Genomic DNA, 16,520 nt, shown 5'->3' with positions numbered 1-16,520 from the left:
TATTTTATTGGGCGCCCAACTTCAGGGAGAATGGGGTATACCCATCTGAATGGGAAGCAAATAGCGTTTCCCTAATGTTAGATAAAAATATCAGCAAATATCTGGGAACCCAGCTAGGGAAGCAGTGAGGCAGCCAACCTAGTGTCTCTTTGTGGCAGATGTCCAGTGCAGATACTTGGTATGGAAGGGATACAGTTATTGGATAAAATGAATTGGAAGGGGATTTAAGAAAGCTAAGTAGAGGGTTCAGGGCTTGTAGTGTCCGGCTCTTCCCTTTTCAGGCCCCTTAACTCTTATATGATGGGAGGGAGGCAAGGTCCCAGCAATTGGCTGGCTTGGACCAGGTTGGGAAGGGGGATTTATGCTTTAAGATAAATGGGCTGACAGTACCTCTCGAAAGAGGTGAAATGTAATGATATCTGCACTGCACAATATATTGCCAAGTACTCCCAGATATTTTAAAGTGAATCAAGTTGTAGCCTGCTCAAACCACATCCATTGCCTCCTGTTTTCCTTCCTGCAGGGCCAGACAATGGGTCAGTGCTTTTAGAACAGAATTCCTTTAAAGATACTCTGTTAGTTTTGTGGCAATATAAAAGGAACAGAAATTTATATCTGTGGCCTGTTGACAGGAATTTGGTTTTGCTTGTTGTACATCAACCACCACCTACAAAATTTAAAAAACAAAAAAAAAAAGTGTCTTGAAATCCAAGACAATTTCAGGCATTATTTCCAATGGGGAATAATCTGCTTGTGAGTCTCTAAAATAGTACTAAATGTTCTTGTTGGGGAGATTAGTAACTATCAGGTTTTATTGTTGAAGTCTGATCTGATCTATAGGGAACAGAAAAAAGATTAGCTAAAGTTTGGGAAATGCAGATTCTGTCTCTCAGTTGCAGTATAACTGCTGGAAAGCCACAGCACATGACAAACGATCCAGTTAGCCATTCCAGTATCACAGCTTTACCCTCCTGGGTAGGGAAAGGGTTTGGCTAGATTGCTCTGTTGTCCTCTGGCCAGTCCATGAAAGGCATTTAAACAAAAACTAAACAGCCCAACCCTGAAGTCAGGCTGCGTAGCATTGCTTTTTAGTTCAAAAGTGGTCATGGCAAAGCATTGCAAAGTTAGATTTGTCCTGGTGACTAAGATGGACTCTTTTAGACAAAATGAAAACCAGGAAAGACATTGCAGGAGTCATCCGGATCACTGTCCTGGAGACAGTGATGTCATTTTGTTCCATCAACTGGTCCATTCTGAACATATTTCAGGATTGGGGGGATAGGGAGGTCCACTGGTATGATGGTAAGTCCCAGAGTCCCAACCTGTAGCAAGTCACAAAGGGGAGGCTACTCAAAGTGGGACTTTGGTGACAATGGTGAGAATACTCCAATCTCCCTGCCTCGCTGAACACTATTCTACACTCTAAGCTGAAAATAGTTACCAAGGACTCAGAGAAGCAGTTTCCAAAAAGGGTGACAACTTTGTCTCATCAATAGTATCCACAAGCCAAACAAGATTCTGATAGCCCACATACAGGTACTTTCTTTCCTCCTAGGAAGATTCTAGTCTATTATGACTATTCTGGCAAGGTTACAAAATGACAAGTGATTTTTTTGGTGCCTAACAGGAGACATCTTGAAGGGGCCTGATTTTCCGAAAGTGCTGAGCATTTTCAGTTTCTGAAAATTAAGGCCCTTTAATCATCTCAGTTTGGACACTCAAGAATTACAAGGTACTTTGAAACTTGTTTATAAAGGCCAACTTGTTTAAAAGTGACCTTCCTGTTGCCTTTCACCCATTTGGGACAATTTAACATTTCAGTGTTGGACTCTATCCGAGGATCTCTCAGTTTGCTGCCTGAACATACACAGTTTTTCCTAATTTGATTTTTGAGTCACTGAGGTTTATTGTCTAAAGTGATATGAATGCCTGTGTAGCCAATGACTCTTCCAGGGTGACTCAAGATCATATTACAACCAGTTTCTGAACTGACATATTTAAGCAGTACCATTTTCAGTTCTCTGAGTTTTGTGTTCTCGCTTAAAAATTAAGCGAACACAGGTAAACCACCATCTAAGTGATTCAGACTCTAATCATGAAATGATCAAATGAGTCAATTAAAACTTTCCGTTCAGCCACCCTCATGTAGTCTCAGTCAAATAAAATAGAGGGCTTTGCCCTGCATCTATACGTACATTGATAATCACTCCTTTGTCCAGAAGACTCTGCTTTTTTGCTGTCATTACAAAATAGTGAGTGCTATCTTTGTAGTAAACAATATTCTCCAGGTCAATTCCTGAAAAGACGACAAGACATTTGTAAAGAAAACCTAACTTAAATGAATTTTTTCATTAGTTTAGCCATTTGCCATCAATAATGGATATAGTCCCCACAAGAATCTTTCATTTAAGTTTAGTTCAGGTACCTCCCGAATGTAAATACTTGGAGTCCCCAACTGAGATTGCAGAGTGCATAGAACAAAGGAGCCCCAAATACAGAATACAATAAAGTCCTTGACCAGCTGTAAAATATTTTTTGCTATTACTAGCATTCTAAATAATCTTCTAAAAAAGGGAAAATGGGATCCATATTTGACAAAATATGTAGGTTGCCATACGCCTAGCTACGGCTCCAATAAAATGCTAATTGATTTAAATTGGAGTAGGATCAAGCGCATGGTGCTCAAAATGTTAATTTAAAATACAGGCTGCAATGTGGGAATCCCCCCGAAACCAGGGAATGGAAGTATATACCCGTACTATACTTCTAGTGGAAGTTGCCCTATTCTGGGCTCATTTTTCACACACCCAAGGATGAAGGTTTAACCCAAGATACAATTGATTTAAAGTCGTTCACTATAAATTATATAAACTATTTATATTTTATTTTAAAGCGATATAAAAGCCTATAGACAGCAAATCAACACGCACTTCAAAAAGTACTTTCTTAACAAATAGACAATGACACTTCCAAAAAAGAGCGAGCATATTTTATGAGGTGCTTAAAACATACAATATGTGAACTAATACAAAGAAATCAAAGCATGCTCTCCTTAAGGGAAATCTCTAGGTATTGAGAATGTTTTCTCACAAAAAGTTATAGTTTGTATCAAAAATATTTTTTTAAAGTTGAGAAAAATGAAAATGCCAAAAGATCCAGGTTGTGGTAACACCCATGATAAAAAAATTCCATTGTATGAACACCTCCTTCCCTAAGATTTTAAATCAGCAGAATTTTATTGCTTTGTTACCTAATACATTATAAACTATTTTTGGAGCAGGGGTAGGTGGGTGGCCCTGAATATATTGAGTTGCCCTACCATATATTTTGTTTGGTCATCTCCCGCCCCCCGCAAAAAAAAAAAAAAAAGAGAATAAGGGACCTACCCGTTTCCTCTTTAAGGTCCTGGAAGAATTTTTGATTGAAGATGAAAGCGACACCACTAATTTCTTCCACCTTGGCTTCTGCAGTTGTGTTTCTGTTGATAAAGTTGGCTGTGATAGCTATAGCCAGCTTTCCACGAAACTCCTTCCTTCTAAAACCTGGAGAACAAGGAAAAGAATTAACACTACAGCAACACTGAGGTTCATTTGTTGAGGCTGGCCCACATATCTTGAAAAGTTTAAGGCTGCCAATTTCAAACTCTCTGAAATATTGTATTACTTATCAGCTTTTGCAGCCTTATTAAACAAAGTTGAGTTACATCTCTCCAACATTTTAGTGCCCTTCAGTGACAATTAAGACTGGCAATCCAGGGAGAAGTTCTTGTAACCCTGGATAGTGTGTAAAGCCAGCCAAAGTTTTTACAACCATGCTCTGGGATGGGGGAACCTTCAAGGCAGCTCTCTCTTTTACAAACAAATACCAATCCAGCCCCCAGTTTATGGCCAGTGGATTCCTTCTTTTTTCCAAAATCCCACACATTTCATTTCAAGTGTCTGCATATCCCCATCCCCAAAAGACCTGCAGATACACATGTGGTACTGTAATAAAGGATATACAACATTAAGTTGAAGGTTGGATTTTTGTTTGGTGGTTTATTTTTTATTCTGGGGTGGGTGGGAAGAAGCGGGAAGCATGCAGCAAAAACAAACCCATGTATTCATTACTTGAAAATTTTAAAACAATGTGAATCAAAATAATGAGGGAGAATATTTGTAAAAGCTACTTAGGAAAGAGCCAGAGTTTTGATAGCACTTACTATTTGGTTAGTTTTAACTTGCTTTTTGGGGGGGGGGGGTCAACAATGAAGAGGAGGAACACAGAAAAATCTGAAAAATATTTGGCTCCTACAACTATGAAAAAAGTGTGTGAGAGAGAGGATAGGTCATGATCTAGCAATAAGCATCTGCTTATGTTTATGCATTTGAGCAGTCCATTGATACCTAGCTTGTGTAAACTTAAGCAGACGCATATTTGCAGCATCAGGATCCTAGGGAGTAGTTTAAACCAACTGTGAAAATTTTGATTTTCAGCTAGTGTATTTCATAGTCAGTATCAGGGAAAATAAAGAAATTCACAGTATATAGTGATTTGTCTGTAGGTGTGTATTTCTGTTCTTATTATAATTACAGTTCTTTACTGTAATAAAGATATACAACATTAAGTTGAAGGTTGCATTTTTAAGGACCTTAAAGAGGAAACAGGTAGGGCCTGTTTATTCTCTCTCTCCCTTATTCTCTCTCCCTTATTCATTCTCTCTCTCTCTCTTTTTTGGGGGGGAGGCCGGGGGGGTGACCAAACAAAATATACGGTAGGGCAACTCGATATATTCAGGGCCACCCACCTACCCCCGCTCCAAAAATACTTTATAATGTATTAAATAATTAAATTACAGTTTCGAACTCACCCTTTGCTTGGGAGAGGTATAATGTGCAAATTATCACTATTTTATGAATGTCTTTAGTCTGATAAACTATGGTGTGCATCAAATACTCTCTCTTAGCCCAATGATTTCTCTAAAGGGGCCACCAAGATTTTTGCTACATCTGCAACCCCCAACACATAACACTGGCGGTAATTTTGTTTTGCTGATGTGTGAATCCTGCAACAGATTTTCAGCAAAGACACCCAAGGAAGCATGTCCGAAATTTTTCAACTTTAAAAAGTTACGGGGGGGGGGGGGGGGGGAATCTATACACACTGTATTGTGTTTGGCTGATGGGAGAAAAAGCTGACATTTGGAGCAAACTAATACAATAAAAAGGGAAATAAGGAACTTGATGAGTTGAAACTAATATGAGTATAATTAAAGCCATCAGAACAACATGTAATTAAGTAACAGGTTTGTTCATGTGATGCCAGAGCTGCTTAGCTAATGTCTCACTCACAAAGGCAACTCAGGGAGTTGGAATTCTGCTTGATGACTAAGAGATGTAACAACAGGATCTTCCTTTCCTTCCAGTTATTTATCATCTCTTACATGTGTTACTGAAATGACTGCTTCTGATATAAATCACAACCATCCAAGAACAACTCCTCTGATGTGTTCATTAAAATACCTGGCAGTCACCATATGATCATTATTTCAAGTATATTCAGCTGACTTATGAGACAAATGACATGAAGAATGTGCAGTTCCCAACACATTTTTGTCAAATCACCATAAAATTAAACCAGCATGTTATTTGTTAACCTTGCAGTAGGGACTTATGGTACTAACCACCACAATATGATCCCTACAAACTGGCAGAGATGGCCCTAAGAATCAGTAATGAAGTAAATGTCTCACTTGTTGGAGTACAGCTGAACATACTATAATAAAGGCAGGAGACATGCCATAAAGGAATTTCCACTGTCATATATGCAAACACTTAGGGAGGAAGGGAGATAACTCATTCCCTTCTGTTCTCCTTAGCTCTTAGCCTTTCCACTATACTTTAAGACAGTTATTGAGCTTAAGAATATCTTTTTAACCTACCTTCTAACGTGTTCCTGCGACCATCTGCACCAATAATAACATCAAATTCAAACTCTGACAGAGGGTGATCCATTGGGAGAAATTCAGCCCGCCAACCTATCTCTAAAGAAACAAGTAATAAAACTTATTCAGATATTGCAAAAAGAAAAGGAGTACTTGTGGCACCTTAGAGACTAACAAATTTATTAGAGCATAAGCTTTCGTGAGCTACAGCTCACTTCATCGGATGCATTTGGTGGAAAAAACAGGAGAGATTTATATACACACACAGGGAACATGAAACAATGGGTTTATCATACACACTGTAAGGAGAGTGATCACTTAAGATAAGCCATCACCCACAGCAGGGGGGGGAAAGGAGGAAAACCTTTCATGGTGACAAGCAAGGTAGGCTAATTCCAGCAGGTAACAAGAATATCAGAGGAACAGTGGGGGGTGGGGTGGGAGGGAGAAATACCATGGGGAAATAGTTTTACTTTGTGTAATGACTCATCCATTCCCAGTCTCTATTCAAGCCTAAGTTAATTGTATCCAGTTTGCAAATTAATTCCAATTCAGCAGTCTCTCGTTGGAGTCTGTTTTTGAAGCTTTTTTGTTGAAGTATAGCCACTCTTAGGTCTGTGATCGAGTGACCAGAGAGATTGAAGTGTTCTCCAACTGGTTTTTGAATGTTATAATTCTTGACATCTGATTTGTGTCCATTCATTCTTTTACGTAGAGACTGTCCAGTTTGGCCAATGTACATGGCAGAGGGGCATTGCTGGCACATGATGGCATATATCACATTGGTAGATGCGCAGGTGAACGAGCCTCTGATAGTGTGGCTGATGTGATTAGGCCCTATGATGGTATCCCCTGAATAGATATGTGGACAGAGTTGGCAACGGGCTTTGTTGCAAGGATAGGTTCCTGGGTTAGTGGTTCCGTTGTGTGGTGTGTGGTTGCTGGTGAGTATTTGCTTCAGATTGGGGGGCTGTCTGTAAGCCAGGATTGGTCTGTCTCCCAAGATCTGAGAGAGCGATGGCTCGTCCTTCAGGATAGGTTGTAGATCCTTGATGATGCGTTGGAGAGGTTTTAGTTGGGGGCTGAAGGTGATGGCTAGTGGCGTTCTGTTGTTTTCTTTGTTGGGCCTGTCCTGTAGTAGGTGACTTCTGGGTACTCTTCTGGCTCTGTCAATCTGTTTCTTCACTTCAGCAGGGGGGTATTGTAGTTGTAGGAATGCATGATAGAGATCTTGTAGGTGTTTGTCTCTGTCTGAGGGGTTGGAGCAAATGCGGTTATATCGTAGCGCTTGGCTGTAGACAATGGATCGAGTGGTATGATCTGGATGAAAGCTAGCTACCTACATGCCTCTAGGAGCTAGAGGCATGTAGGTAGCTAGCTTTCATCCAGATCATACCACTCGATCCATTGTCTACAGCCAAGCGCTACGATATAACCGCATTTGCTCCAACCCCTCAGACAGAGACAAACACCTACAAGATCTCTATCATGCATTCCTACAACTACAATACCCCCCTGCTGAAGTGAAGAAACAGATTGACAGAGCCAGAAGAGTACCCAGAAGTCACCTACTACAGGACAGGCCCAACAAAGAAAACAAACAACAGAACGCCACTAGCCATCACCTTCAGCCCCCAACTAAAACCTCTCCAACGCATCATCAAGGATCTACAACCTATCCAACCTAACGAATACAGACTAACACGGCTGCTACTCTGAAATCAGATATTGCATTTTGTTACAGAAGAAGCATTATTAGAATGTGAAGGAAAGCAATTAGGATAAAAATCTATTTTCCTCTCAAACTGAACCAAATTCTGCTCTCAGACATCTGCCTGCAACTTCCATTGACATCAAAGCTATGTGCAACTCCCACTAACGATGAGGGTTAAGCTTGCAAGCTCGTGTCAGAAAGGAACACCTTCATTTGGATCATATAAAACATTATGTTGACTATGGGCTCAATCTTGTGAATACATACACAAGTGGTTTTACTCACATGGGTAGTCCCAGTTTGAACTCAATGCAACAACTCACTCAAAACTGTTTGCAGAATTGGACCCTAATAGTTTTATTTTAAAAACCATTAAGCAGATTCCAATTAATCTAACACAAAAAAAGAGGGGAAAATAAAATCTAGCCAAAATGCTACAACCTTTTAAAGAAAGATGCATCACTTTCATTAACCTAAAACAGAATCTGAAAATGTTTGAATTACCTGTACTTATATTAACGACAAATATTCTAAATACAAATACTCACAATCATAACTAGTATCCCTTTATCTCATTTCATCTACCCAGTCAATTAAAAAACCAACACAGAAGTAGTACTAGCCACCAAGATAAAAAATGGAAAAACTTTCTCAGTCTATATTAAATATTGCACACATCTTAAGGCTATATTTTAAGTCACAGGTATTTTTAGTCATGGACAGGTCATGGGCAGTAAACAAAAATTCATGGTCCGTGACCTGTCCATGACTTGTACTATAAACCCGATTAAATCGGGGGGGGGGGTATAGTTACAGGGGGGCATGGGTGCTCATGGGGGGGTGGCGGAGGAGCAGCCCAGGACCCCTGCTGGGTGAGGAGGGCAGCAGTGCATGGGCCAGGACCCCTGCTGCTGCTAGGGGGGAGGAGTTGGCAGGGCTGGCAGGCTCCCTACCTGGCTTCTTGAAGCTCTCTAGAAGTGAGGACATGTCCCTCCCTCAGCTCCTAGCTCCACGCACTACTTCCTCCCCCCCCCCCCCCCGCAAGAGCTGGCTCTGAAGCTCCCATTGGCTCAGGGGGAGCTGCGGAGGCAGTGCCTGCAGGCGAGGCAGTGCACTGAGCTAGGAGCTGAGAGAAGGAGGGTCATGTCACCCCTTTTCCTGGGAGCTCCCCAAGGAAAGCGTCACCCAGAGCCCCCTCACTCCTTCCCGTGCTCCAACCCCCAGTCCTGAGCCCCTTCCCACACCCAAACTCCTCCTGCTGCTGCTGTGGGGAAGGCGGTGGCCCAAGACTGCTCCAGGAGTGGCTAGTGAGGCTGGCCCAGGGGCTGGCTGAACTGGTCAGGTGCACCCCTGGCCATCACACCAAATGCTGCAGAAGTCCCGGAAAGTCATGGAATCCATGACATCTGAGACAGACTCGCAGCTTTATTTATATATACACACTGGTAAATACCATTAAATGAGAATTGCTAACTTCTGATAGGGTACTGACTGTCAATGGGAGTCACACAGGATGGAAGAAAGAAGAACATTTGGCTCATGGGTCTTAAAGACATCCTCAGAATTCATATTTATCAATCTAAAATTCTCATGCCAACAAGACAGCAGAAGGCCAAACTAGCCTCCCTACAAAAACTCAAGTACATGCCAGCAGGCATAATGAGAAACCTCTACTTCTCTGGCCAGGGTATATTTTTAAATGGATCAGTGTATTGACACCATAACAGTTATCATGCTTGCGATTCCATATACCATTTCATAAGAAAGATACAAGTTTCTTTAAGAGGAAGTGTGCTACCTTGGCTTGATTAGAAATTATTTCACAAATGATAATACAGTTATTTCATACAAATGAGAGTAATTCAATAGGACAAAGTTACTGGCTTCTTAATTTTGTTATTTGAAGTCACAAGTCAGTCGTACTTTGGTTTTCCTGATCTTCAGGAGGTTCCAGAACTTTCACAAACTCTATGTTCACGTGGATTTCAATTCCCAGCATAAGTGCAACTTTGAAGAGGATAAGCTGAAGTTGTCGAATACCTATGAACAGTGATAACACATTTGTCATTTTAAACTATGTAACAGCATTTCCTTTATTAAATTAATATTGTGGTAGCACCTGGGGCCCTCATATTGTGCTAGGCACTGTACAGATACATAACATGTTTTCAGTTTCTCTGCCAGAGTCCGTAGAAACTAGGCACGTCACTTGAGCCTAACTTTTCACAGGTGGTCATTAACTGTGTGTTCCTCATTTTCTGGTGCCTCACTTGAGACCCTGAGACCTGATTTGCAGAAGAGTTGAGCGCTCACAACTGAAGACAGTGGGAACTGTGTTTTGAAGCTATCAAGTATTAAAATAACGTTAACAACTCTGAAAAATCAGGTCCTTGGCATGTTAAATTGGGTATCCAAAATTAGTGGATTTTTTTTTACCTTAATCTTTGTGTCTCAGTTCCCCATTTGTAAAATGGGGGCCAGGGTCTCAAGACAGGCACCCAGAAAATGAGGCACATACACAATTTATGACCTCCTGTGAAAAGTTTAGTTTAAGTGACTTGCCAAGCATCACTTTGTGGCAGGGCAGGGGTAGAATTTACTTCCCAGGGCAGCATTCCACTGCCTGAACCACAAGATAATCCTTCGTCTTCACTACACGCCTTCCAACTTCTATAACTGAAGTAGCAGTTCTACTCTCCTTTACTACACAACTCGGATTCATCACACAACAAGTCCAGCCTGTACACTGAACGAGGAAAGAGTCCTGTGGGAAAAATAGAATGTTATGCAGTTAAAGACTGTACCATAATGCATATGCCCAAGGCATCTCAATTAAGATTGCATAGGCAACCTTAATATTTCCTAACTTTACTGAGTGCTTGATTCTGTAACCTTGATCATGTTCTTTTAACATAGTTTTGATCCGCCACACAGTTCTCTGCCATGTGAGCTAATGGAGTAAATGGCAGCAGTAGTAAGTTGTTCTCCTCTGTGTGGACTAGCAGTAGAATGGGATGAGACACAGACACAGGATTTCACAGGTATTTGCGGAAGGCAGAGGAATTTTGGTTCCACTTCAAGCTCTGGAGGGGACAGTGCTCTATTCCAAGTGCTAATGGGCACTCCCCAAGTTCTTTTCTGTCCACTCCCCAAGTTCAACCCTTTTGCCCCTTCCCCCAACTTTGCCCTACTCTACTCCCATCTCTTCCCAACCTCTAGCTCCTCATACCAGTCCCATTCTTCTCACCTAGCTAATCCCAGACCCCATTCCTCAGGATTCTCATCCCAGTCTCTTAGTCCAGCCATTCCTACACCCCAAAGACTGTTTCCCATTTTTTGCTCCCCCGCTGCTGCCCCAAGTTTAGCTCTTGTCCCCACTGCAGTTGATTCAGACCGCTTTCTCCTCCACACTGCTTGAATGCCAGCAAGGGGAGCACTGAGAGCACAGACTCTCTCAGATCTAGTAAATACCTACAGAGGATGCCCTACTGCAATTTTTCAAAGGCTTATCCTTTAGCCAAATTTGGGCAGATTTTCATGGAGAAAGCCAACATCTCTGACACAATAGCCACTCCCCTGCCAAATTTCAAGTCTCTGCTCTAAACTACGGAGATGCTAGAGAGCTTCTCAAAGAAAACGTCACCAAAATATCTTTATCCCTAGCCTCATTCTAGGAAACAGCTGAAGCATTTTGTCTGAAATTTTTTCAAATAAAATTCATCTGGACACAGACACTTGACATGGAAAATTTCAGCCCAAAGAGCTAAAATTTGGAAAAGTTAAGCAACTGAAAACAGGGCCTTAAAATGGGACGTGTCAAGTGCCAAAATTCCCATGGACTTCTGTGGGGCCAGGCTTTCAACCTTCATATACAAGGACATTTGTTTACCAACCCACTATCTAACTCGTATCAGACATCAAACATACATCTAAATTGCATCTAGTCATAACGTGATGAATACACATTCAAATGAAAACAGATAGCCACACAGTCAGATGTCATTCTCCTCCATCCCAATTTCTTTATAAGAAAAAGCAGATAGCCCCGCTAAGGTGATCAAAACTCATTTCCATGTTTTTAACAAGACATTTGGTTTACTATTTTTGGTACCATTTTCTCTAGAAGTTCTCCTCCTCAATAATATCTGCAAACACTCCAACACTCAAGATGCTATCCAGGAGGTTTGTTTTTGTCCAAGTTAGGTTAAAATCCCTTTTGGGTAGACACCATCCCTTTTTCGGTATTTTGTGAGGCACATAGTACAATTAAGGCACTACCTATAAAGCAGCAGTGTCATTCATACAACTGTAAAACCTTTTATTTTTAGAGTACACTTTAGAGACAGCCTACAATGAAGTCTGTTAAACTGATTGTGGACAGCAATTAAAAAAAAGGTCCAAACAAGGTTTCTCTTAAAGCTTTGATGAGGAGCACAGGTTATTGTTCAAATAAGATTATGCAATTTTGGCAAATCAGAAGTGCTTGACTTTGGGGATTTTTCTCTCCGTGTCTATTCAGAATGTGTCATTACTATCTTGGTAAAGGAACACTACCCAGCAAGTCCAGAAAAGATCTCTATTAATATTTCTGAAGCAAGTTTTCTGCATATCAAGCATTCAACAAAACTGTACATTTCCATGTAGTCACTGGTACTTACTGATATGGTCAATAGATCCTCCGCAGAATTTTCCATAAAATTTTTTTGCTCCCAAACCCCGGAGGTCATGAATTGTAAAAGGCCAGAGATGCAGCACATTGTTTCTTGAAAAAGTGTCCCGCTTCTCCACAATCACAACCTTGGCTCCCAGAAAGGCAAGTTCTATGGCAGTCCGCAAACCACATGGACCACCTCCAATAATCAGACACTGAGGGAGGAAAGAAGAAGTTTGTTCATGCAAATGGAAGTCAGTATAAAATTGCCAAGTCACCTTAAGGGTGTAAACTGTCAACTGAAGTAATGCTACTGTATCAAAAGCTGATCATGTAACTCCAGAAATATTCAAGTATGCTGTTGACAAATGAAGCAGTAAAATATTCATCAAATATTTTACTTAACGGAGTGTGTCTCATACACAGACATCAAAGTAAGTACCCATTGAAAAATATGGTAAAAATTATTCATATAATGCTTTCATCCAGCTCTAAGTAGATGTAAATAAATCTGAAGGATATAACAGTTATTTCAAAATGACTTGCAGCAGACAACAGGAGAGTCTTGGAAATGAAGAATAAATGGTCTCAAAACAGATTTTGTTTTGTTTTGTTTTAAGAGGCACATCAATGCGCTATTGCAATCTTCAGATTAGACCAGAGTCCACTGATTAAAAGTAATCCCCAAATATTCCTATACTAGTTTATCATAAAAGACTTCTCCACAATGCATGTTACTTAGTTATATTTTCCTGTAGCCTAGCCAGTGTTCTGAATACAATGGATGAGATCGTCAGCTGACCTAAATCAACATAGCTCCAGTGAAGTCATTAGACCTACCCTGATTTACAGTACTTGTGAATTGAGCCTATTCTACTTTGTTTTAACACTGACCAACATATTCAAAAATAGGATCTTAAAATTAGGCTCTTATGTCCACATTTAGGCACCTTAGGGTGGGATTTTCAAAGTGCCTAAGCACAAATCTCACCTATATATGGATTTCAATTTTGGCCTGCAGCTTTAAGTTTCTACAAGCCAGAAAGCTGTGATTTCTGGAAAATTGCACGTGCATCAGATGTTTACATTTTCTGACTTGGTCACCAGAAATTATTTGATTAGAAAGAGCCCCTCTTGATTAAAAAAAAAAAAAAAAATCACCTCAAATTATTAGAGAAGCAAAATCAGTTCAGGTAACAAATTAAGCCTGCTAACCACTGAGGTGTGCATGACCTAATTCAGAAAGTTCTGGCTATGAGGTAGATGATGTCCTATGCTATAAGTGCATTATCTCACAATCAAAACATGCTCCTTTGGTTCTCTCACACATAGCCAGACAGTGATTACAGTTTCAAAAGCAAGAACTTACTGTAAACTAAACCTAGTTGAATGCAAGTCTGGTTCTAATTACATTTCTTTTTCATAACAGTAGGGTTATTTATGTATTTTGGTCTGTCCATTTGTTTTAAAGTTTTACATCTCAGATAAAAGTTATTTGGCAAAAGCTTTAATGAAACCAATGATGAGAAGAGCTACAATTATCTTTTTGTAAAGTAAAATATTTTAAAAATTCAATAATAGTGGAATTTTCACAGAATGAACAGGTACTGTAGATTTAAAAAAAAATGCTACAGGTATTAAAGTATCATTAATTAAAGCTAATCAGTTCCATCAGCCATTTCCCAGGCTTGCTTACTCCTACGTAAACTTGTACTTTCAGAGTAACATAGCACACTGTATGCTAAACACTAAGAAAACATCAATGGATCTAATTATGTAAAGGAAGAAAATCCAGTGCAGATGTTACCAGCATCAGAGAATGGGGTTATTGGCAGAGGCTTGGTCAGTTCCTCTCTGTACAAACTTGTTATGATTAACATGGGAACTCCGAGTTCTGACAAGTAAGTGAATGCATTTACAGCTACGCAGTTTTCCAGTAATGTTGAGCAAGCAGCTAGCAGCACTTTGCAAATACAGACCATACATGGATTGATCAGAATTTTTTGGCAGACAAGAAATATTATATATAAATACATGCAATTTTTTTTAAAAGTAGTCTTTTGAGATTTAGTCATAGTGGCTCTTGCCAACTGATAAAACCCCCCACACTAACATTTCCTCATGATGCTGTAGGATAGAATGTATTCAAATTTGAGAGAGAGAGAGAGAGAGAGAGAGAGAGAGAGAGAATTTCCCCACCCCCCCGGCCATTAACAAGATATCTTCCAACTTGCTTGGGAGCACTGTGAAAAGTAATTGTATTTTTGCCACCATTCATGGTTACCATCTATAAACATATTTGTCTTCATGTCTTAGAGTTATTTGTTCTTTGATTTATCAGGAGAGCTTTTCCAGTGATGTACAGCTCACTCCTACTGACAATTTATCATCCATTTTGGAAACTTCTGGAGCCAAGAATAGCAAGAATCTATTGCAAAGATTATTTTTTGCAGTTTTGAGGTTTCTACCTTTATTAATGGTGAAAGAAACAACACATGGAAAAAACAAGTTCTCTGTTTATATGCAAAAACAGAAACTGCAACCATTCTAGCAAAACCCATGAAACCCGTAGCTCTATATTTTTTCTGCTAATAAGCCAGTCTTTTGGCTCATTATTGGCCATATTGAGAAGGTAATGAATTTATCACTGCTTTCACACAATTAGGTGAAGCCATTTCTTCCAGGGTGAGTGACTATTGACATACAAACAAGTCTGGTGAAACTGACCTCTGAGCTGTAGTGACTAGCATTGTGGAAATCAAAAGGCATCTTGGCACAAAGCTACTCAGGGCTGAAAGGCTTTGTTCTGCTCCCATTCAAGCCAAAGGAAAAAAACTCCCTTTACTTTTATCATCCAGGATCACTTTGCTTTTCAAAAGCCCTCTATCAGGTGAGGGAAACCACAGTAATTGAAGATAACTTTGGAGAAGAATTATAGAACTGGAAGGGACCTCCAGAAGCATCTAGTCCAGTCACCTGTGCTCATGGCAGGACTAAGGATATGTCTACACTACACAGCTTTTAGTGACATGGCTGTATCGCTACAGCTATGCTACTAAAAGTCGTGCAGTGTAGCCACTGTCTTTCAGATCTCCTGCCAACAAAAAACTTCCACCCCCAATGAGCGGCTCTCCTGCCGACAACACGCTATTCACACTGGCACTTGTCACGGCAAAACTTGCGTCTTTCAGGGGTGGAGGGATTAACACCTCTAAAAGACAAAAGTTATGTCTTTCAATTGCCAGTGTAGACATAGCAATAGTATTATCTAGACCAGTGGTTCCCAAACTTGTTCCGTTGCTTGTACAGGGAAAGCCCCTGGCAGGCCGGGCCGATTTGTTTACCTGCCGCGTCTGCGGGTTCAGCTGATTGCGGCTCCCAGCGGCCGCGGTTTGCTGCTCCAGGCCAATGGGAGCTGCTGGAAGCAGTGCGGACCGAGGAACAAACCGGCCCGGCCCGCCAGGGGCTTTCCCAGCACAAGCAGCGGAACAAGTTTGGGAACCACTGATCTAGTCCATACCTAACAGATGTTTGTCTAACCTGCTCTTAAAAATCTCCAATGGTGCAGACCCCACAACCTCCCAAGGCAATTTATTCCAGTGCTTAACAACCCTGACAGTTAGAAAGTTTTTCCTAATATCCAATCTAAATCGCCCTTGCTGCAATTTAAGCCCATTGCTTCTTGTCCTGTCCTCAGAGGTTAAGAACAATAATTTTTCTCCCTCCTCCTTGTAACAACCTTTTATGTACTTGAAAACTGCTATGTCCCCTCTCTGTCCTCTCTTCTCCAGACTAAACAAACCCGATTTTTTCAAGCTTCCACGATAGGTCATGTTGTCTAGACCTTTAATCATTTTTGTTGCTCTTCTCTGGACTTTCTCCAATTTGTCAACATCCTTCCTAAAATGTGGCGCCTGAAACTGGACACAGTACTCAGGTTGAGGCTTAATCAGTGTGGAGTAGAGCAAAAGAATATTTCTTGTGTCTTGCTTACAACATTCCTGCTAATACATAAGAGAATGGTGTGTGCTTTCTTTGCAACAGTCTTATACTATGGATTCATATTTAGCTTGTGATCTACTATGACCCCCATATTGTCCATATTTCTCTTGCAAGTGGATGAAGTGAGTGTTTGATTAGGAAAGCAAGGGGCTACATAGAGGACCAAAGAGTAGCAGTAAGATAATGGCTACATTTCTGTGAAGTCCACAACAAAGAATGAACACTGCAGC

At 40.6% G+C, this 16,520-nt stretch overlaps 1 protein-coding gene across 5 annotated transcripts in view; it reads right to left on the bottom strand.

Moving 5' to 3' along the window:
* Positions 1–16,520, bottom strand: part of MICAL2 (microtubule associated monooxygenase, calponin and LIM domain containing 2) — a 187,606-nt gene that overhangs the window by 111,179 nt on the left and 59,907 nt on the right. For all 5 annotated transcript variants that reach the window (XM_043516720.1, XM_038404231.2, XM_043516721.1 and 2 more), the window contains exons 3-7: positions 12,296–12,503; positions 9,561–9,677; positions 5,921–6,022; positions 3,387–3,542; positions 2,196–2,296 (exon numbers count right to left, since the gene is read on the bottom strand). In XM_043516720.1, the coding sequence (XP_043372655.1) occupies positions 2,196–2,296; positions 3,387–3,542; positions 5,921–6,022; positions 9,561–9,677; positions 12,296–12,503 (684 nt within the window). The remainder of the gene's footprint in view (positions 1–2,195; positions 2,297–3,386; positions 3,543–5,920; positions 6,023–9,560; positions 9,678–12,295; positions 12,504–16,520) is intronic.

This window comes from Dermochelys coriacea, chromosome 6, assembly GCF_009764565.3.
Source record: "Dermochelys coriacea isolate rDerCor1 chromosome 6, rDerCor1.pri.v4, whole genome shotgun sequence".
Classification (NCBI taxonomy): domain Eukaryota; kingdom Metazoa; phylum Chordata; order Testudines; family Dermochelyidae; genus Dermochelys; species Dermochelys coriacea.
The sequence above is the reverse complement of the archived record's forward strand: the minus strand, read 5'-3'. Positions and strand labels throughout refer to the sequence as shown.